This window comes from Callithrix jacchus, chromosome 7 (genome assembly GCF_049354715.1).
Source record: "Callithrix jacchus isolate 240 chromosome 7, calJac240_pri, whole genome shotgun sequence".
NCBI classification, from domain to species: domain Eukaryota; kingdom Metazoa; phylum Chordata; class Mammalia; order Primates; family Cebidae; genus Callithrix; species Callithrix jacchus.
The window spans coordinates 5863270-5886215 of record NC_133508.1 but is presented as its reverse complement, the minus strand read 5'-3'; the positions used below and the strand labels follow the sequence as shown (position 1 = coordinate 5886215).

Sequence of the window (22946 nt, the reverse complement as noted above, 5' to 3'; positions counted from 1 at the left end):
CGCCTGCTCGGCTCTGGGATGCTCGCTCCCAGGGTCCCAGGCGTCCAGGTTGATCACCAGCCCCTTACCCTGGTGAGGGAGGCCTTGTGCCCTACAGGAACCCCGGGCCCTGCAGCGGCTGCGGCGGCGGCGGCATCCTCCTGAGTCGCCTCCTCGCTTTCCTGCACCCCAGCTCCGCCGGCTGCTCCTTGGGAGGAAGGCGACCCGCTAGACCAGGCCGAGGCCCAGCTACCTGGGGAGGGGTCGCGTCAGGACTGAGGGAAGGCTCTCGGGCGTCTCCGCAGGAGGCCAGGATCAGCTTTGCAGCGGTGGCAGAGGGAGAAGAATCAGGACCACCTTCCTCCCGTTCCCCCGGCCACGAGCCCCCTTCCCCTCCCCCGCCCGCCAAAGAAGGAGGAAGCCGGCCTGCTCTTGCCGGCGAGGCGGGTCAGGCCGGCGCCTGGCCTGGCTCGGACCCCCCGCGGCCCGGCTCTCCGCCTCAGGCCACGCGCCGCAGCCTCTCCGGCCTCGCTCCCTTCCCCCTTCCTTCCCCGTGGGTCCCGGGGCCGACCTCGGCCCTCCCTCCTCGGTATCCCCCTCCCCTCCATTTCCCTCCCTCCCTGCCCTGTGCTCTGGGCTCCGGGGCTGGGCTCGTGACGTCAAACCCAGTGTGGCGTCGGCGAGACTGGCCGGCGCGGGCCATCAAAAGAGCAACGTCCTCTCTCCCAATTACCCACTGTCAGTCCTGGAACAGGGGCGGACCGGCTGGGAATTAAATGTTAAATACCCCCTGCCGGCTGGCTCCAATACTCGGGGCATCTAGCCCCAGGCCCCCCACCCCTCTCTGCCAGCCTCAAACCACCCAGTCCAAGAGGGGCCTTGGAGATCTTTTATTTTTCTAAAGGTGGAGGTTGCCCTTCTCCATCCCCACCGACTAGTCCGACTCGGTGCTGGCGATGGAATTGAAACGAATAACCTCCACTTCCCCATCCAAAATCAACGGAGAGGCGCCTCTGCACCGGAAGGCCTCTTCACCAGCCTTTTCTTTTTGTCTTTAAAATCATTCTTAGCCTCAGAAGTTAGCATTTTCAAGACCTGGCATCCGCAGCGTTTCTGTAGCGGGGCTGCTCTCTTCGCCTCTTTCTCGGGCTCCGAGGTTTAGGCGCTCGGGACCCAGGGCTGCGCTTAGTCTAATGCGTGGCTGTGAGCCGGGCTCACCCTGCGTGGCGCATCCATCGCCCGACTGACGCGCGGGGAAGCATTTTTCATATTTTCTTTCGGCTTCAGTGCTTAATCTTAATCCGGGGCTTCTTAGCAAAAATGTGTGTGCGTTCGTTTCTCCTTGTTTATGGAGAGGTTTCCGGAGAATATTAGACAGCAACTAAATAATTAAAAGGTTTAGAGAGCGCTGTGAGCAGAAGATGCGGGCAGCTTGGCTGGCCCAGGAGAGGCGAGTGGTGAGAGAGCGAAAGGAAAATCGATGCCTCTTAACTGGGCCTCCTAATAAGGGGAAGCCAAGTGGGATCAGGAGAAACGTGGGTGGAGAGCTTTCTTTTAAAAAATTGGGGTTCTTTTTGTCCTATATATAAAAATTCAGCTCTGATTTCAAAGCAACATCAGATTTAAGAAGGTGATTCCAAAGAAGATCCAAACGCAAGACCGGGAAGACCCACGTTTCCACTACTGCTTCCAATACGTTTTATTGATATTTCTACAGGGATAGTGTTTTAAAACACGACAACCCCCACACACCAAGCTGAAGCTGCATATTGATGTTTTTCCTTCACCGCATGAAAGGAATCCTTCAGAACTTACTTTCAGGGACGTCTTCTTCTATCTGGAATTTTTGCATTTGTAGGGAATTTTATGGGGTAGAAGCGCGAAGAGGGAACTATGTCTCCAATTCAAATAAAACCCCCAATTAAGCTCTCTGCCCGGTCCCTGGGACAGCCGGCGGGAGCACCCACGCCCTCTCCTTGCAGCATTGCCCTGGGGCGAAGAGAGAGTGGATTTGGGGTCTTCTTTTCCAGCGTGACCCCTGCTCGCCGGGGCAGCGTTTTCGGTCCAGCGGCTGCAGCCACCAGGGCGCCGCTAGGGGATGCAGTGGCTCAAAGGACCGAGCGGGCAGAGCAGGTTGGAGCCCGCGGGGCGGACCAATCGCGGCACGGCCGCAGCCTCGCCCGCTGATTGGCCCCTCCGGGCCCCGCCCCCGCTCGCCCCGCCCCGCTCGCTGGGGCGCCACCGAGCCTTGTGCCCTCCGCCCGGGGTGCCCGTAGCGCAGAGCTTGGCCTGGGGACCCCCGCGCCGGGGAAGGTCGCCGTGGATTCCCGCCCGGAGGCCGGGGTTGGGGTCGGTGCAGACCGAGGGCTGGTTTCCTCGACTTGGGGGAGAAACTTCGGGAGCCGGAGTAAGTAGGGCTCCGGGCGGGGCGAAAGGAAAAGTTGGGTCCCTGGAGTGAAGACCGGGTTCTTTCTGTCTACCCCGAGCGTACTCGGAGGCGGGGGGCCGAGTTAGAGCCAGTCTCTTCCTCCCCGCCCCCTTCTCATCCCTCACCGTTGCCACTCGAGTCAGAAGCACACGTTGATCGCAAATATTAGGTCTGGAAAGGGCAGCTGTAACAGCTGAAGCGCTTTCACTCCGGGGGCTCGAGGGCGCAGAAGGCTCGGGAAAGAGGTGACAATGACAAGAGTGACGCGGACGCTCCCGTCGGAGCATGTCCCCTTTACCCGATGCCTCACCCTCTTAGGAAATCGGCTCAAAAGGCACATCTCAAAGTACCTTGACGAGAAACATTTTGTTTTTCTGCTCAGTTTCACGCGCAGGTCCCCCCACATGCATGCGTTCTCCCAAACACCCTGCCCTGGATCCTAATCACGATCCATGCTTGCCTATTTGTTGAAAGTCTGAAAAAGAAAAGTCTGCTCAGCCGAATGAACTTCATGAGTGGGGCAGGCTGCCTGCACCAGGACGTAGTTCGTCCACCCGGCCCGAATGAATCGGCAGGAGCCGCGGCCACATTTAAAGGGCCAGAGCGCACGTTCCCTCCCGTCCGCCCCCGAGCTCCCCCGGGCCTCGCCCACCCTGCCCGCCGCCCCTCAGCCCGCGGCCGCCCTCCGCGGCGCCCCTTTCCGGTCAGTGGAGGGGCGGGAGGAGGGGCGGGGGTTCGCGGGGCGGGGGGAGAAGTCCTGGAGCGGGTTTGGGTTGCAGTTTCCGTGTGCCGGGGATCCTGTCCCCTACTCGCCAGCGCCAGGCTCCTCCCCCCTCGGCGCGGATGACACTAGAACCTCCTTAAGTTGCGTCGCGCCACAGCTGTCTGCGAACACTGAGCTGCCTGGCGCCGTCTTGATACTTTCAGAAAGAATGCATTCCCTGTAAAAAAAAAAAAAAAAAAATACTGAGAGAGGGAGAGAGAGAGGAGAAGAGAGAGAGACGGAGAGAGAGCGAGACAGAGCGAGCCACGCAATCTGACCGAGCAGGTCATACGCCGCCGCCTCCTCCTCCTCTCTGCTCTTCGCTACCCAGGTTGGTACTGCTGACTTTTTCTTTTTTTTTTTTTTTTTTTTAATTAAGTTTGATTCCCCCCACCCCATCCACTTGGGAGGACTTAAGGCAATTTAGAAAACTCAACTCTCCTCTTTTGGAGGGTTTCTAGGGGCTGGGAGGACGGTCCCGGGACCGGCGTCCCCAAGGGAGGGACTTGTCCTCCAAGTTGCAACAGTCAGCCCCGCGACTTGTCCTCCAGGTTGCTCAGTCAGTCCCGGCTCCCGCGAGCCGCGCTGCGGGGACGTCCCCGAGAGTCCTGCAGGCTCCCCGGCTGTGTTCCCGCGAGCCTGTGCGGGTCCCGGGTGCGCGGGGCGGGCGGGCGGCGCGAGGCGAGGTGGTACCACTCCAGCGACTCCGGGGCTCACCCACGTCTCCTCTTCTCTCCCTTGCAGGTGACCCGAGGAGGCACTCCGCCTCGGAGCGGCTGAGGACCCCGGTGCAGAGGTGCCTGGCTCGCAGAATTCCAGAGTCGTCGCCCCCTTTTACCACCTGGTCCCCTTTTATCCTGCCGTACCCAGTTTTTGAATTTTTACCTTCCCCTTCTTCTCTTTGCTAAACGACCCCTCCAAGATTATTTTGTAAAAATCCTCTCCTTTGCTCGCCTTTCCTTCCCAGCCTTCCCATTGCCCCAGGGAAAGCAAATCATTCAACGACCCCCGACCCTCCGACGGCAGGAGCCCCCCCGACCTCCCAGGCCGACCGCCCTCCCTCTCCGCGCGCGGGTTCCGGGCCCGGCGAGAGGGCGCGAGCGCAGCCGAGGCCATGGAGGTGACGGCAGACCAGCCGCGCTGGGTGAGCCACCACCACCCCGCCGTGCTCAACGGGCAGCACCCGGACACGCACCACCCGGGCCTCGGCCACTCCTACATGGACCCGGCGCAGTACCCGCTGCCGGAGGAGGTGGATGTGCTTTTTAACATCGACGGCCAAGGCAACCACGTCCCTCCCTACTACGGAAACTCCGTCAGGGCCACGGTGCAGAGGTACCCTCCGACTCACCACGGTCAGTGCGCCCGCGGTGCGGGGACTCCCGCCGGCCGCGTCCGCCGTCCCGGCTCGGGGAGGTCGGGAGGGACCTGAGGGCGGGGAGAGGCCCAGCGAAAGCCCCAGTCAGCCGTTCCTGGTTCATTTACAAAAAACTGGGGCCCGGAAATGGGCGAGGAAGGCCTCTGGCTCGTCGCGAGAGTGTTTTGAAAGAGTCGCAGCAGGCGCCTCTCCCGGCTGGTGGCCCTGGGGCCTGGCGCTCACCTGGCGGGCGCCAGGCAGCAGCCCTCCGTCCCCGTGCGGCCGCACGTTTGGGGGGTCCCAGGATGTCCGCAGGCGCGGGGTGCCCGGGCTCTGCCTCCGCGGGTCCGGGCTCTCTGGGCCCGGTAGCCGGCGCTGGCAAAGCCCGGCTGGAACCCGCCTCCTCCAAAAAAAAATTGGCGATCCCTGTTACCCACTAGCTCTTTCTAGGGGGCCTCTCCCAGCGCCCCTCAATTCGCACAGTTTCAGAAAGGCCCCCAGAGACTTATTTATTCACACCCCTCTCCTTGACCTTTTTCCAAAACTGGTGCTTTTGGTTTTTAGACAGGTCTCCTACCTCTTGGCTTCAGGAATGGAATTCTGATGCTGAAGCAGTTTTGGGGGGAAGACTCTTGTCTTAAGTTTGAGGGCTCTGAGGTTTCCCGGATTCCCGGCTGCACAGAATTTTCCTGCGTCTTTGCTTTACAGCTGCCTCCTTGCCTGCAACTCTTGCTTTACCCTGTCTCTGGGGACTGCCCTTCACTAGGCTCCCACCTAAGGTGCAGGATACACCCCCGTTTAAATAGAGGCAATTCCAGTACCATCTCTTTCCCACGTTCACCTGGAGAAGTTTAGGAGGGTTCCGAAACGTAAAAAAGAAGACCAGGCCTGTGTCTTTCCATCTGTAAGTTTCTTCCTAAAGAAGAAACAGGGGCCAAACACTGGGCAGAAAAAGTGTGAGGCTTTCTGAGTCCAGCCAGACCAACGTCTGCCCTGATCCCCTCCTCAGAGCCTGCCTTGGCACGGATGACACAGCCCCTCCGGCAGCAGGCGTCCTCCACCCTGCTGTCGCCAGGTTTTCAACGATCGTTTCTGCGGATGGGGCGCTCTTTGCCCACATTCTGTGCAGATCAGCAGTTAAGTGCAAATGCGGTAGAGCAGACTTAATATTATTTACTATACTACTTCCTGCATAATATGAATCTTGACCCTTGGTGTTCAGAGAACTCTCTTTCCCTCTCCACTCTCCTCCCCTTCCTCTCTCTTAAGATTTTAGTTTCAGTATTGTTCTTAATGGTTGAATGTGAAATGCTGAGGCAGGTACCGGATTTAAAGATCAATAACCGTGTGTGGATTTGCACTTGCTTTTTAAACGTACCCCTCAGAGTGTATGAGTTGCAGCTACCTTAAGATTGTGTGTTTTAAATGAAGGCTAAGCAGACTCTGTGTCCGAGTCATCTTTGATTTAAAATGGACACATCAACTGGAATTTCGTGTCTTAGGGGCTCAGGTGAAAATTCATATATCGCACTGGTGGGATCCATAGCTTTATGGAGGGCACATGGGGCTTATGTTATCTTCCTCTCCTACAGGATTTGGGAGGGTGAGAAAAGCAGCCATCCCAGGGTCCAGGCTTGGGAACTTTCTCCAAAAACCCGAGCAATGAACATTTCCCTGCAAATCCCATCTCAGGCCTTTTTGCAGGCAGCCTGGGTGATTCTGAGCAAGCACTGTGCTAGGTTTCTGGAAAGAAACTCTGAAAGTCTCCTGACTGCTGTGGCAAGGCCTCTCCTTCCTGCAATGGGCGCTGGGAGCTGGGCCTCTCTCCAGGGTTGGTTTTCTGCTGTGTGGCCGGGCTCCATCCTTCAGGCCTCATCACTCACAGCCGGCTCTCTTATCAGGCTGGCTGGGATTAAGTTCGAGTCGGGGAACTCAGGGCCATTGAAGGAAACCCATAAATCAAGTCAGGTTCTAGAGAGAGGCCTGGGGGGATGTGATTGAGACGGTGGATCTGGAGAGGCCGAATAAGCAAAGGGGCCCTTCTCCACTCCGCAGCCCCTCTCGGGTGTCAGCTGCAGGCCCTTCATTCTGCTGGATTTGATGGGACATCCGTGTGGGAACTAGGGGTGAGGATTCTGCCCCTAGCCTGAGCCCCAGGTGTTCCCAGCAGGTACTCCTGGGATCGCTGGGAAGGAGAGTGGGCCTGGGCTTTTGCTGAAAGGGAGGCCGGTGAGAGGGAGAGAGTACCCAGGGTCACACTCACTCTCCTCTCTCCTTCCCTTTTCCTGCTGCCCCACAGGGAGCCAGGTGTGCCGCCCGCCTCTGCTTCACGGATCCCTGCCCTGGCTGGACGGCGGGAAAGCCCTGGGCAGCCACCACACCGCCTCCCCCTGGAACCTCAGCCCCTTCTCCAAGACGTCCATTCACCACGGCTCCCCGGGGCCCCTCTCCGTCTACCCCCCAGCCTCATCCTCCTCCCTGTCGGGGGGCCACGCCAGCCCGCACCTCTTCACCTTCCCGCCCACCCCACCGAAGGACGTCTCCCCAGACCCGTCGCTGTCCACCCCGGGCTCAGCCGGCTCAGCCCGGCAGGATGAAAAAGAGTGCCTCAAGTACCAGGTGCCGCTGCCTGACAGCATGAAGCTGGAGTCCTCGCACTCCCGTGGCAGCATGACCGCCCTGGGGGGCGCCTCTTCGTCAGCCCACCACCCCATCACCACCTACCCGCCCTACGTGCCCGAGTACAGCTCCGGACTCTTCCCCCCCAGCAGCCTGCTGGGCGGCTCCCCCACCGGCTTCGGATGCAAGTCCAGGCCCAAGGCCCGGTCCAGCACAGGTAGGAGCCAGCTCTCCCCTGGAGCCCTTTCTCCTCCTACCTCCCATTCTCCTCAATCCATTGCCACACCCAGAGGGGCCCCTCAGGGGAGCCAGGGTGTCCCAAAGCCCACTGAGATGCCATTTCTTCCATTCTTCCAGTCGGGAAGGGCACTGCGAGTCCTCCCATTCTAGCTCCTCCTGGCCTCGGAAGCGGAGGGGAAGTGGGATCTGATTTAAAAGCCCCCAATGAGCTGGGAAAGGAAAAAGACAAACAAAAACAAAGTCATCCCCTCTCCTGCCTGTCGCAGGACTTCTGGATTGGGCTGGTAACCTTTAGTCAGTTTCCAAGACCAAATGGAAGGCCGAGGGAATAAATCTTGAGTGTTTCATGCTAAAACGAAACCTCCCCAAGCCTAAACAAACACAGGTCCCTCGATGACCCCTTTGGCCTCTGTCATTCTGACTGTTCCTCTCGCTCAACTCAAAGGGGACCATGCAGTGAGGACGGTCCTTTATTAGACTTGTAGAAACAAAGCATATGTTTAAGAGCCTGGCCAAAGCTGCCCGTATTTTCCCTGCGTGGAAAAGGGGACTCTCAGCTGAACTGGGAGAATAAGGTGGCTTTGCATTGGGGAAGCAGAGTTGAATGAAAATCAAATCGCCTGGGTCAGTTAGTTACCTGCGGTGTCTCCTAGAGCTCTCAGCACAGGCAGGGGCCTGAAGCTGTATTAGGACCTATTCTTCGGCTGAGCTGAAGCCAGAGGAGGTAGAAAGGACGGGAAAAGTGCTCCAGGTGTGTATTTCACCTTTCTGTGCTCTGTTCCTTTCCAAAATGCAAACCCTGACTAGCAGCTTGCTGCATTTTTTATTCAATTGGTGTCATTACTTGCATGGAAACACACACACACACACACACACACACACACACACACACAATACTCTGGCTTTAAAAATAAATCAATCCATCACCAATTTCATTTCTAACCAGAGTAATTGTGTCAAAAGAGAGCTAGGGATTCTCTGAGATAGATTTCACTGTGTTTTTAGACAGGGCTTGGTGAAGATTGTGATGCCTCAGGCATGTCTATTTCAGAGTCCATTTCTGGGGGCTTTAAGTGTCTTGGCTCTGCACTCTCTCTGTATAGATCCTATATAGAAAGCAATCGTGAAAATCACTTGTCTTTTAGGGGAGAGATGAGCAGCCTTGAAACCGAGCTCCCAAAGCTCCGCTTTGAAAAACTTCAGAGGGAGCCCAGTGACCATGAGATCAGTTTTCAGGGGTTTTTTCCAGGGTGACATTCACTCCGACTGCCTGAGCAGGACTGTCTCTATTTAGTTGATATGTTTTAGCTAATCCAATTATTTTCAGACTGCTGCACGCGACAGTTGCATTGTTTATCCCGAGCCGGGAACTTTAATACAGTCCGGATGCGGTCAGGCTGACAGAAGAACGCAGACCTGCGTGTTCAGTACAGGAAAGCAGGCAGCAGGGAGAGGGAGGCAGGCTGGCTGGTGGAGGCCGGGAGGGCTGGAGAGCAGAGTGGCCGCGGCGCCTCCGCCGGGGCTGGGCTTGGGGGCGGAGGGAAGGATTAAGGAGAAGTGGGGTGCAGAGTGACTCAAAAACACGGGCGGGGAAGCTGAATCTAAAGAGAGCAGACCTGTGCATTTTGAGGTCGTGATGGCATTTCTTCTTTTCTTTCTTTCTTTTTTTTTTTTAAGCTCTCTTTTCTGGTAAGGCTATGAGGCTGGGGAGCTCGTGGCATCTGAGGCCGGAGTGGTGGTTTGTGCGGGGGGAGGGGACAGTAACTTTTCCAAGATACTCTGGTTTCTCTACCCTCATTTCAGTGTTTGATTTCTTCCCCTCTCTTGTGCACACTTTCTGCCTTCGGTTTAGTCTTTTCTTTCCTCTCATCTCTTTCCATAAGACTCTGAACATGGAGGGGAGAGAGGGCCGTGGCTTCCCTCAGCCAGCGCTGGGAATACCGATACACCGACCTCGGTTTTTTGGCGAGGGGGAGAGGAGGCCTTTTTACTTCCTCCTTCTTAATTCCTTTCTCACAGTCATTAAAACCAAGAACAGCACACCTGGCGGGGCGTTGAGCGAGCTGGGACTTCTGGGAGTGTGGAGGGGAAGTTTTGAGAAGCCCCTCCTCGTGCAGGGGGTGGAGGTGGTGGGAATTCTTGAGGAGGGAATTCTCTGGGTTTCAGTGGTTGCTCTCTCTCTATCCGCCCCCCCCAACCCCCGTCTTTAACTTCTTTGCAAATGCATTTGCTGAAGGAGGACACAGAAAAGAGGGTTTTCGGTGTTGTTGCTGGAAACGGTTGACGTTGTGGTTAGGGCACCTATTGCTTTTTTAACGCCTGGGTTTTTGGGGCTGGGATGAAGCTTTGCAAACAAAAGACACGGTCTTTGTGTCAAGGGCCTCTTCTTAGCTCCCGGGCCACCCTTCCAGTCGGGCATCTCCCTCCACTGTCCCCTGAAGGAGCTCCTGCCCTGCTCCCCACCCCCTCCCACAGCCAGGGTTCAGGGTTTCAGGCCAAGGCAGAGCAAGAGGCGTTTGCCGGCAGCTGTTGAATGTCAAGAGGCCTCGCAGCTCTGTGGTTCTTGTCACCTAAGAGAGAGGTGTCTGTTTGAGCAGCTCACAGCAGGCCCGGGCGAGGAGAGGGGAGGAAAGAAGGCAGGAGGGAGGCAGGGCCTCCATTAGGAAAATTGGCTGTTTGGTGAAGTCACAGGCCAGAGGCAGCAAGGAAAAAAGAAGAAGAAAAAGCCCACGCGAGGCGATGGCAAACTTGCCGAGTGAATCAAGACAGAAAATTGCCCCAGTGTGTACATCCTTGTTGAAGAGGTAACCGTTGCTAGCTTTCAAGGTCTTTCTGAAAAGGAAGCTGTCACTCTCCCCACCACCCTGCAAATGAAAGGAAATCAGACTGATCACGTCAGGCTGGGAGGTCCCCCAGCGCCAGGGTGCCAGGGTGCTCAGGAGCTGGGCAGCACCACGCTCCCTGCCTCCAACCGCAGCGGCCTCTCCTCACACTGCCTCTGCCCAGTACGCAAGTAGGGGAGGGGTCTGGGGGCCCCTGTGTGGGCAGGGAGGGGAGTGGGCCTGCAGCCCTAGCTGGGACAGGGCCGGTGCTGCCCTGGAAGGGGCTGACCCAGCGACCACCGGGGATGCAGAAAGGCAGGCCTGTGGCCTCCTGGCTCTGGTGCAGCCGGCAGCTCGCCCACTCACCCTTCACTCTTTCCTCCCAGCCACCCCCACATCCAGTCTGCAACATCCCTCAAGCTTTTGACCCCAACTGAAAGGTGTCTGGGTGTGATTCAGGCCTGGGTCTTTTTCAAGAACTGAGAAGAGCTGTTGGGTACTAAAGAAGGTGCCTTTGGCATGCACTGTAGCGTGTTTGTATATAATCTCAGGGGTTCTGGGCACAGCGAAGGCTCTCTGGGGACCCCAGGCTAAAAACCTTTTGGAATGTGGAGGGGAAAAAAAAAGCCCTATTACATCCTTACATTTTTTTTTTTTTTTTTTGAAAAAGCAAAGTAGACAAAAACTTGTGGGCACCATCTCTGACTCTCATGAAAAAGGGCACAAGACCCTCTTCCATTTGCAAGTCCTTAACTTTCCTGAAGAACTTTTCCCTGGAGAGGAGCTCAGGCCCACACGTGTGAACCCCCTAGTTCCCTCCCACTTGGTCTGGGGCTTTCCAAAGGCCCAGTAGGTCCTAGGTCTGCCAAGGCAGACTTCTCCTCCTTTTTAGGGGAATCCACATTCTCAAGCATCCTGCTGGGTTCTCTCTGTCCACTCCAGTGGTCCAAGCAGGTTGGAGGTCATTGATTACTCTCTTAAAACAAAACAGTCTTCAGCGCTCAATTTTCTTCCCCACCAACCCTCCAGGGCCCTCTTCTTGAGCTGACCTTCCTGTTCCCATAGGGAATAGGAGTCCTGGCTTTCTTGGGGCACTGAGATAACTAGGCACTAGGGACCCGTGTGTCCCTGGGTCCCCCAAAAGCGAGGATATCCTCCTAGAAAGCATTTTTCTCTTCCTCCTGCAGAAGGTAAAAAGAAGTCAGTTAGAAAACTCCCCCACGTCTCGAAATGGGTATTTAAGGGATTCTTCCAAGGAGCTCTCTGGGTGGGTCTGGATCACTTTCCAGCCCCAGCTGTGGGAGCGAATGCTGCTCAAACTCCCTACCGGCCTGGCCGGTTTTTCGTTTATTTTGTTTGTTTGTGTTTTTGGAAAAAGAGAAACTTCAGGCAGGCCTTCCTTAATGAGCAGCCATCCCCCTTCCTTAACTTGCTGCTTTTCCTGATCTTCCTCTGACTGGCTTTACTCTGCCCTCCCAAAGCTTTCCTTTTCCTTTTTCCCTCCCTCCCCCTCTTCCGGGTTCCCTGCCTAAAGTTTGCATTTCCCCTCAGCACCCCCTGGCTGGGGTCGTCCTTAAACTTCAGTCTCTATAACAGTGTCTGGAAAGCTATGGAAATCCCTCCTGGGTCCTAATCACTTCCTGTCCAGCCTGGGACATTTACAATTTGATTGGAGGTAAAACCTAAAACCCTAGCTCCTGAAATCAATCAGCCGATTGATCAATCTATACATCTATTTATTATCTGTTTCCCTATCTAGCCATTGATTAATCCTTCCTTTTCCCCCATCCTAATCTTCATTATTTAATCAATCTATATAGACAGAGCCATGATGATAATGGGTCACCTTTGTCTTCCTTTTTTTCCTTTGAGGGAAATGAATGGAATGTGTGGCTTTTGCCACCATCCAGGGCTCAAGATTTTCTCAGGGAAGTATTTGAAGCTGGAATCTGTGTTCCTTCTGGGTCCTGCCCGATCTTCTCCATCAAGTCGGGCAAGCCAAGAACAGGGTTCTGTTGCAAGGAGGCATCTGCCCCTTCTGCGGGCGCCTCCATATGTGTCGGAGAACGGGCATGCAGGGACAGCACTCTGCAGCTCAGCTTTGGAGCATCTTGGAAAGAGGTGGGGGTGGACACCCTCCCCAAAAGAGGAAGGAGAAAGGAAAAAGTTCTCCATTTTACTTTTCTCCCCCAATTCCAAACAGTCAGCTTGCCTCCGTGTGTTCCTTCCGTAAGTGGCTTATCTGTGCTTTTGTTTCCAGAAGGCAGGGAGTGTGTGAACTGCGGGGCAACCTCGACCCCACTGTGGCGGCGCGATGGCACAGGGCACTACCTGTGCAACGCCTGCGGGCTCTACCACAAAATGAACGGACAGAACCGGCCCCTCATCAAGCCCAAGCGAAGGCTGGTAAGTTCTCGGGAAGGGACGGATTCCACGCTGACCATTCTGGGTTTCTCATTTCCTCTCTTTGGGAAGGACAGCTTTCTGCAGGAAATTGACAGGACTGCCCCACATCATGTCGCCTGGAATGGGACAGTTTTTTTCCTCCTTTTTCAAATTAGATACACAGAACAGCTCTCCCTCCCTCTTTTTTCCCATCCATGTTTCTTAAGTCACTTGTGAAAATTTTAGAGACTGAGTTCTTGGTTATTAAATCTGCAGTGTGTTCCCAAATAGAATAATCATGTGAGCAGGACTAGAGCAGCTGGTTTAAATGCATTGGTGAGCGCTGTTTGACAGACAGACATTTAGTATGAGGATGGAATGTTCAGAAACCATCCAGAATGGGTTCCTGAAGTTGTGGTATGTGGCTTCCCAGGAAGGATCACAGACTCAGTGCTGTGAATGGATTTGCTATGCTAATGCTTTAAAATGGATGGGGCTGATTAATTGAATTTCAGAGGTTTCACCAGCAACCAGTGAGCCTCCTGCCACTTTCCTCCTTTCTCAGTCTCAGCATTTGAGAACTTTCCATAGTCAGTTCCTGTAGGAAATGTCATGTGAGTCTGCTCTTACCTGGAATTTGGCTTATTTTCTCTTTGAACTGCTACCAGTAGAGTGATAGATTTTTCTCCCCTCTGTCATTATTCTTTTTATTGTTATTATTATTATTACTTTTTAAATAGAGATGTGGTTCTCCATGTTGATCAGGCTGGTCTCGAACTCCCAATCTCAGGTGATCCACCCACCTTGGGCTCCCAAAGTGCTGGGATTACAAGTGTGAGCCACAGTGCCTGGCTATTTTTTTATTGGTTTTTTTTTTTTTTTTTTTTTTTTTCATTATTCTTTTTAAGACTTTTTAAGCATGAGGGATCCTTGAGAAAACCTGGCTTTGTCAAGCATGTATAAGGAAGGCTCATGGGAGATTCATTTGCAAGCTCCTCTTTGGAAGTTTGAATAGTGAATGTGTGTGACAGATAAATAACAATTCTAGCCACAGCCAAGAGATCCAAATGCTTTATGTGGTGCTGACATTCAGCAAGCAGAGATGGGAAGGGGGGAATTTTCCCATGCAGATTAATGGATAAATTAGCATCCATCAATTTCTAAGGGACAGGGAGAACACCTTTGTATTCTTTTTAAAGAATTGTTTGCCCTTCCCATCAGAGTGTAGTGCAACTCAACATCTGTCCCATCCTCTTTTGAAGAAGGAAATACTTCCTTTTTTTTGAGATGGGGTCTCCTCTGTCACTTGGGCTGGAGTGCAGTGGCAGGATCTCAGCTCACTGCAACCTCTACCTCCCAGGTTCAAGGAATTCTGTCTCAGCCTCCAGAGTAGCTGGGATTACAGGCACCTGCCACCATGCCTGGCTAATTTTTGTATTTTTATTAGAGACAGGGTTTCACCACATTGGTCAGGCTGATCTCAAACTCCCCTTGGCCTCCCAGAGTGCTGGAGTTACAGGCGTGAACCACCACGCCTGGCCAAAGAAGGAAAAACTTTCTAGGGATGGAAATGTCCACATGATTTAATCTTTGGCAATCCTAGATATTGAGGCTTTACTCTTTCTGATCTTTGTCCCCTTCTCCAACTTTCTCAACCTTCCCCCACCTCTCCTCCAGCAGTTTGGGTTTTTTTCCCCCCTTTTCTCTCTTGTGCAAAGCTGACTTCCTAGGAAAAAGCTGCCGGATATCTGAGCACTGGAGATAACTCATAAACAACAACTCAGCTTCCCCAACCTAGACACCAAGATGTTTGAACGTATCAGAACAAGAAGTGTCTAAAAAAAAAAAGGCTAGAGGTGTTAGTGCAGAATGAATATGATCACACCACAAAAGAATGTTTTGAATCACTCAAAACCTGGCCTTAGTTAAAAAAAAGAAAGAGAGAGAGAGAGAGAGAGAGAGACAGAGAGAGAGAGACAGAGAGAGAGAGAGAGAGAGAGAGAGAGAGAGAGAGAGAGAGAGAACCTAACAACAAAAACCTTCTTGTTAAAATGTGTCTTGGTACCATTATATTTTGTTTTTGTTTTTAATGAAAGTAAAGAAGGAAAGAGAGGAGTTAAAAGTCTCAAAGTATGGGCTGATTGGTGAGCAAAAGTCTATTTGATGTTTTCTTGGATTTTCTCCTTCCGTCTGGTCAGCTTGCAGAGGAGGATCATACTTCCATTTAATATAATTTTGTCACCACTCACCTTTCATAGGAAATCTCTAGAACTCTGAGTAATAATTGCTTTGAATTTTAGAGTTCAATGACTGTCATATTTTCACCTGTCTTTTCTTTCTTACTCATCTGTCTTGGGTGGTTTGATGGTTTTAGTTCTATAGAATTCATAAGATACAGGGAGATAGAACACAGGACACATTCAGATTTCTTTTTCCTTTTTTTTTTTTTTTTTAACCCTGAGATGTATTTGACTTCTGAGCACCTAGAACCCTTGGTTTGTTCTTTGTTTCCAGTTCCAGCTTGCTATTTTTGTTTGATACGTTTGCAGATTCACTGAAGACCACCCACCCCATACATAGGTAGTTCTTCTGTGAGACACATTTGACCCTGAATAAACTAATGCAGGAAATAGGAGAGATAATTGAAGGACAGATTCATGGATTCTCTTTCCCTCTGGCATTGCCAGGATTCTCATGTATCTCACTGCTAGGGAGAGGCTGCGCTGCTTGCCTTACTATACTGCACCTCCTGCTAGTGACCCAGACACTGTGGCTTGAGAGACTCTTAAGTTTCCATAAAGTTTGTAGTACTGGAAGCATCTTCCTTTGCTTTTATTTAGGTTACTGTCGATAGACTGCAAAAGATTACACGCTCCACCCTGCCATCTGGAGCTCCGATTTTACCAGTTGGCATTATATGCTTGTACTGTATACACTCAGAATTGCTGGGCTAGGAAACCCAGGTGCCTGAGAGATATTAATCTGCTATAGCCAAGTAGCTCTTCAAAGGAAAAAAAAAAACACTATAGGAAGATAATAATCACGTATAATTTAATTGTCAAAATCATTAAGCACTGATTTTATGTAGTACTTTCTTCCCAAGAGTGCACAAGCAAAACAGTTGTTTTGAGCATTAAATTATCATGTTTCATAAAGGCAGTCCGGGAGAGACATATGGAGTTAGAATTAACACCCATGGGCAATGTGAATTTCTTCTTCCAAGATGGACAGCAAAAGACCCTCATCTTATCTGTTGTGATAGATCAGAGTGGCGTTTACTTTGCAGTTCCTTAGAATACAGAAAAGAAAGAATTTTTTTTTAAAGGCCATAATATATTCTGTTATTTACACCCCACAAGAGCATATCTATGGAACAATTCAGCAACTCTGAAAGAAAAAGGTCACTCAGGTTAATTCAAAATTGCCACTGGGTTCTCCATATCTGGTGGCTTTGGGTGTTGGCTTCAACTTTCTGCTTGATAAAATATGGATATCAAGCCGCACCAGGACCTCTCTAGCTCTTGTTCTGTGTTCTCATAACCATATCGCAGAATTCTTCATCACAGACAGAGACTAGCTGAACTCTTTCTTCTCGTACCTTTCCTTTGGTAATAGTTTTGATTCAGGAACGGGGATAATTTTGCAGTTAAAATTGTCTTCTTATGGTGGAAGGTGAAGAGAGGTTTATATTAGAAGTGACACAACTCCATTTTCTTCCAATGTTTTTTTCATTTTTTTTTAAAGCGTGAACACAGAAAATAGTCACCTGATCAGTTTAAATATGTCAAAAAGTGAAAGAAAAATCCCCCTTTTAAAGGAAATGAGGGCAGTAACACAACCAATGAATTAAAATTCAAGTTGAGGCTGACCTTTGACCTGCACCTCTGCTACTTACTCCATGAACAAGAATAGGAAATGCCTAATTTTGGGAAGATAAACTGATACCCGAAGAGGCAGGGGATCCAGGGTTCCTGACGAGTGGCGGCAGTCCTTGGTCTTTTGAGTTTGTTTGATTGGTAAATCAGATTTAGGTGACAGCCACCAAGAGAATGGGAAGTGACCAAGCTTGAAAGCGTAAGCTGTGCCTGGGTGTGGCGGCTCACGCCTGCAATCCCAGCACTTTGGGAGGCCGAGGCAGGCAGATCACTTGAGGTCAGGAGTTCAAGACCATCCTGGCCAACATAGTAAAACCCTGTCTCTACTAAAAATAGAAAAATTAGCCAGGCATGATGGTGGGTGCCTATAATCCCAGCTACTCAGGAGGCTGAGGCAGGAGAATCACTTAAACCCGGGAGGCGGAGGTTGCAGTGAGCTGACATAGCACCAATGCACTCCAGCCTGGGCGACAGAGCGACACTGGGTCTCAAAAAGAAAAGAAAAAAGAAAGTGCAGGCTGTGCAAATTTAGGAGGTCTTGCTGACGTAGGACGTCCTGCTCAGCACTTCCTCAGGCGTGTCACCCATGTGTGCGTGCCGCACACTTGCACGGTTACTCTTTGCAGAACTTGCTGTTGTGTTAGCACGCTGTCCTCTTTGTAACTCGGCAGGTCTTTATTTGGGATCCAGAGTGCTTCTGGTGCTTGGCTCTGTGGTTTCTTTGCCGTGGCTGCTTCTGATGGCTGCAGCCTATTTGAGGATGACTATTCTTGGGAGCTGTGTTTGAAAACAACCTCTGGTGGCCCTGGCCTTGGCAGCTGAAGGCCCAGCTCCAGAATTAGGCTGGCTAATTCAAAATTGCCACCCATAAACATTCACCCTCTGGCTTACTGTGTCAGGTGAGGGCAGGAGACTAAGATGCCAGGGAGGAGGCCCCGGCTTCCTGCTCCTACGGGAGAGCGGTGGGTGAAACTCTGACCACGTTACTGCGATCCTGACACGCTCCATGGGAGTGGCGACATTTTTCTTCTCGAGGCAGCTGTTGGGGATCTGTATTACTTTCATGTGGGCCACTTGCTAGTTTTGATTTCAATGATAATTTCTTCCTTCCTTTTTTTCATAGTGATGACAACACATTGAACGTTTGTTTTGATTTTACCGTCTCCTCTCTCCCCATTCTCAGTCTGCGGCCAGGAGAGCAGGGACGTCCTGTGCGAACTGTCAGACCACCACGACCACGCTCTGGAGGAGGAACGCCAATGGGGACCCCGTCTGCAATGCCTGTGGGCTCTACTACAAACTGCACAATGTAAGTGGGCTGGGACCAGCAAGAACAGGGCTCCCCTCCTGATGGTGACCAGCAAACAGCGTCCCCACCACCCTGTGCATGTGAATTGCCCACCCAGGGGCCCAGATCACAGGCTCAAAATAGCTGATTCAATAGGACCAGGCTTGGAAAACTACTTTGTCTCACACCGCCTTGCTGGGGCCCAGGGGGCTTACAGCCTGGCAGCCTCACCACCCCCTTGGTAGGCATTGAACATGCTACGTACAATGCAGCAATCCGATGTGCTGGGTGGGCCTGTCTGGTTTATAAGAAAAAAAAAAGTCTTCCTTTTGGAAAACAAAAAAGCTACCAGTCCTAGTTTGTTGTTTCCTTACATTTTAAACCTTTTGCAGGAGAGAGTGAAGTGAAAGAGAAAGGTAAATAGAACTGTAATACGTGGCAGGGACGTGGGGAACGAAGAGGACCCATTCGGTTACTGAGGGTGAAAAGTCTTGGCTAAATCTGTGCTGTGAATTTGAAATGGATTCTCTGTATAAAAGACGTGGAACAAAATGTCTGAGAGATCCCATATGATGTCTGTCCTAAGCAACTTACCCAGGCACAGAGCTAGCTCCTGAGGACGCTGGCTGGCGGGGGGCACGTTACCACACCAGGGAAGAGAAACTGTCATTCTCTCCTTTTATATCACGTTAGCATTGCCATTGCCAGTCACCTGAGCTTAGCTGTGTCATTTCTAGTCTTTCCATTTGGGGTCTTCTCATTTTGTAATATATCTTAATCTTGAAAAAAATTTTTCAGGTTTTTTTTTTTTTTTTCCTGAAAACATTCTGGCTCACAGTCCGTGACTCTGGTGAGGACTCGAGTTTACATTAATTCCAAAGACAAAAATGGTCATTTTGGTCTCTCTCTGTCTTGTTCTCTCTCTCTCTCTCTTTCCTTTTCAGCTGTCTCTGATTCTTTTAAATTCTCTTGGCCAACCTGACTTTGGCAAAGTCTGGAGCTGAACAGGGAGGAGACAGGGACTTTGGCTTGGGGCGGTTCTGGCATTGAACTCATCTTACTCAGGAGTACCTGGGAACTGGGGAGGAAGCATTTCTGGTTGGATTTTTTGAGTCATAGAGAACTTCTCAGGGCGACCCCAGCACCCTGCTTCCTTTTCACCTTTTGGGAATAAGTTGCTGTGATTTCGAGGAACCCGAGACACTCATTTCCCTGCCTCCCTTGCTGGGGTCCCGGTGCAGTGGATAAAACCAGAGTGTTCCTGTGATCCTCACTCTCCCTGAGGTCCTGGGACTGTGGTCTATGTACGTTTATCAGCAGTTAAATCCAAGTTCGGTTTCACTTTGGGGAATTTGCCTGTTGACTGGTGTAGAGACAAGGATTCACGATTAAAATCTGGAAGAGCTGGGGCATTAGATTATTGGCTATCCAGTCATCAGCACTGCGTATGAAGTTAGTTTTGGGCTGTAATTTATGGATTTCAAAGAACTTTTATGTTACTTGATTACATTTGAGCCTCAGATAGTCCCATGAGGTGGACAGGGCAGAAATGATTTCTATTTCAGTTTTACTTGAAGGAATTATGACTCAGAAAAGCAAGTCACTTGTACAAGATAAGCTGGCTGAGAAAGTAGAAGAGTCGGGGCCCATTTCAGAGTCAGGAGGCTTCCTGAGAGGTCGGCAGTGTCAGGACTAAGAGGAGAACCAGGGGAAAGGGAATGCTGTCTTCTTTTAGAGTACAGCAAAACTGTAGCAAATTGTGTGTATATGTGTATTCCATCCCTATTTCCATGGAAGTATAGGAATTACTGGAGATTGATTAGCTATACATTTTTTTGAATAGTTAGTTGGGATGAGATATGATCTCCCTTTTGTCTGATCTACTATATATTTATGTCTATTTCTGAAGAATATGAATTTCTCAAATCAAAGAAAAGCCGAGGCATCCTGTCCATGACTCAATTCTACCTCCTCAATCTTAATGAGCTTGGTCTTCATGGCTGGGCTCTGGCGAGTGGGAGACAGAAACTTCCTCACCCTCAAGAGTGGTTTTTCTGTCTTCTCTGATTTACCAGGAATTCATAAAAGGAGGCGATGGATGTGTATTGAACAATAAGAGATAACAGTCTATTAACGTTGTCATCGCTTGCACGTGTTTTGCTCTGCCCTTCCAGACGTCTATCTCTACATGGGTGTAAGCTCTTTCTTCTTATCTAGGTGTTTAGATAACTGCCTAGCTTGGTATCAGCAACTCTGGTATTGTGGCTGGTTATCTGGAGTTGTGGCTATTGGTGTAACTAGATATTATATTTAGATACCTGGCTATGTATAGCTAGATATCAGCGTTCAGAGCTGTGTATCAGGACACTATCTTGGTGAGGATTCGATGTGGGAGTAGATTCCTGTCATCTCTGTAGGCTGCATCTTTATCTTGATGATAACTTTGAAGAAGGAACCCGGAGACACTCCTCCGGCAGTGACCTTTCTGGGTTCTTCTGCCGTCAGCCATGTTGCCTTCCTAGGTATGGAGGAAATAAGGTCTCCGCTCCAGTGTGGGGCTTTCTCCTTCTCCGGGTGACCTCTCCCAGCTCAGCTTCGGGAAGCAGCTTGGCCATTTTAATTCTCCCTTTCTTAGCTGTGATTTTCTGGCTTTGGGAACAGACAGGTAAAACCCAGAGCCAAGGGTTCTCCACCCTTGAGAACTGTGGTGGAAGGCGATGCTTTCAGCCTGGGAAGTCAGGAATAGCCAGGACCCTGACGTTCACGATTTGAGTCTGTTCGCCACCTTTCCCTGGGAACATGGCCAGATGTGCAGTTCGCTCTTCCGGGGCAGACGTCTGCTGTTGGCGTTAATCTGCCTCTGCCTCTCTGTGGGGAGTAACTTCTGTTTACTCTGTAAAGTTTCCTTTCTTGATTCTGGGCCCCCAAAGCAAATGTATTTTTAAAAGGCAAATGAGTTTTATCAAGAAGAGAGAGATGGTAGCTGTCTCCGAGACTGCAGTCTCTTGATGTTAAGAGTAGGGTCTGGTCTCTGTCTCTTTACTCCAGCACATTCTTGGTCTTTCCTGTTTCAGATGAGTGCTCTTCTGTGCTCTGCACCCCATAGGTGGTTATTAAATACTTGTTGATTGGTTGGTTGGCTGTTTGTCTAGTTAGAAGCGGAGGGTCAGAGCCGGGTGAAAATAGCAACTTGCCACCATTGCAGCTGCTGTTGGAGTGATACAGGCAGGGGATCACCTTTTAGAAAGGCATGGTTTCGTAACATACACCCCTGCTACACATAAATTCTAGGGGAAGATTTTATGGCATCTCTCAAAGGCCAGGTAGAAGACAGGTCACCAAAAATGACTCAGTAGAGCGGAACAGTTCTCATTTCTTCAAGGCAGACAGCCTTAAACACCACCTGGGCAGTGCTTTTCAGGTTCTAAAGCAGATTCATCAGAGTAGACAAAATGGTATTTCCGTCTTGAAGATTCTTCACTACCTCCATCCTTATGAAATAGTCTAAGGCAGTTCTAAAAAAGTAAGACCAGTGAATTCTACTTTCATTACCAGAGAAATGCGATCATACTAGACAGGTCTCTAATCTGCTAACTGCACATGTTTTGGTTCTTCAGTCCCTGGGAAAGAGACAGGAGAAGGTGTGAGGGAAGAAGGGGCTGGCTGAAATGGAAACAGATCCCCGATCAGGGCGGCCCGTGGAACCCGTGTCGGTGTGCGAGAGCCTGTGCATTTCAGAGGCAGCAAAAAAGTAAAAAAAAAAAAAAAAAATTGATCTTTGTTTAGATTAACAGACCCCTGACTATGAAGAAGGAAGGCATCCAGACCAGAAACCGAAAAATGTCTAGCAAATCCAAAAAGTGCAAAAAAGTGCATGACTCGCTGGAGGACTTCCCCAAGAACAGCTCGTTTAACCCGGCCGCCCTCTCCAGACACATGTCCTCCCTGAGCCACATCTCGCCCTTCAGCCACTCCAGCCACATGCTGACCACGCCCACGCCGATGCACCCGCCCTCCAGCCTGTCCTTCGGACCTCACCACCCCTCCAGTATGGTTACCGCCATGGGTTAGAGCCCTGCTCGAGGCTCCAGGGCCCCCGAGAGAGTCCCTGCAGCCCACTTCGACTTGCGTTTTTGTAGGAGCAGTGTCATGAAGCCTAAACGCGATGGATACATGTGTTTGAAGGCAGAAAGCGAAATTACGTTTGCCACTTTGCAAAGGAGCTCACTGTGGTGTCTGTGTTCCAACCACTGAATCTGGACCCCATCTGTGAATAAGCCATTCTGACTCATATCCCCTATTTAACAGGGTCTCTAGTGCTGTGAAAAAAAAAATGCTGAACATTGCATATAACTTATATTGTAAGAAATACTGTACATTTGAGGAAGACTTTATTGCATCTGGGTAGCTGTAAGGCATGAAGGATGCCAAGAAGTTTAAGGAATATGGGGGAAATAGAGTGGAAATTAAGAAGAAACTAGGTCTGAGATCCAAATGGACAAACTGCCAGTTTTCTTTCCTGTCACTGGCCACAGTTGTTTGATGCATTAAAAGAAAAAAAAAAAAAAAAGAAAAAAGAAAAAAAAAGAAAAAAGTTGTAGGCGAATCATTCGTTCAAAGCTGTTGGCCTCTGCAAAGGAAATAGCAGTTCCGGGCAATGAGTGCTGCCATTCACCAATTGCCATTGCGGGTTTCAGAGAGCCCTTTTCTAGGCCTACATGCTTTGTGAACAAGTCCCTGTAATTGTTTGTATGTATAATTCAAAGCACCAAAATAAGAAAAGATGTAGATTTATTTCATCATATTATACAGACCGAATTGTTGTACAAGTTTATTTACTGCTAGTCTTAAGAACTGCTTTCTTTCGTTTGTTTCGATACTTTCCCTCTCTCTCAATTTTTGGTTGAATAAACTAGATGACATTCAGTTGGCCTAAGGTGGTTGTGCTCGGAGGGTTTCTTGTTTCTCTTGCGTTTTGCTTTTGGATGATATTTATTAAATAGCTTCTGGAGTCCGCGGCATCTGTCTTGTCCCTATTCCCGCAGCCCATGCTGACGGTAGCAGTGTATGAGCTACCGACGTGCATGTCAGCGACCCCGGCCTGACAGGCCACGTCTTGCAAGTAGCCCGGCCGCTGTCTGCCCTGTCCTGTTCTGTGTTAGTGATCACTGCCTTTAATACAGTCTGTTG

The 22946-nt window shown here is 50.8% G+C and overlaps 1 protein-coding gene across 6 annotated transcripts in view; it reads left to right on the top strand.

Annotated features, from left to right (window-relative positions):
* The window catches only part of GATA3 (GATA binding protein 3), a 28762-nt gene extending 6070 nt beyond the window's left edge, over positions 1 to 22692 (top strand). The window contains exons 1-6 of one of the 6 annotated variants that reach the window (XM_078332923.1): positions 2254 to 2386; positions 3915 to 4525; positions 6827 to 7363; positions 12472 to 12614; positions 17652 to 17777; positions 21543 to 22692. In XM_078332923.1, the coding sequence (XP_078189049.1) occupies positions 4285 to 4525; positions 6827 to 7363; positions 12472 to 12614; positions 17652 to 17777; positions 21543 to 21827 (1332 nt within the window). In that variant the 5' untranslated portion in view covers positions 2254 to 2386; positions 3915 to 4284 and the 3' untranslated portion in view covers positions 21828 to 22692. Of the gene's footprint in view, positions 1 to 2253; positions 2387 to 3296; positions 3502 to 3914; positions 4526 to 6826; positions 7364 to 12468; positions 12615 to 17651; positions 17778 to 21542 lie in introns of those variants that run through there. The other 5 variants (XM_035306689.3, XM_035306690.3, XM_035306687.3 and 2 more) reach the window with 5 other exon arrangements.
* Positions 22693 to 22946: the final 254 nt, after the last annotated feature.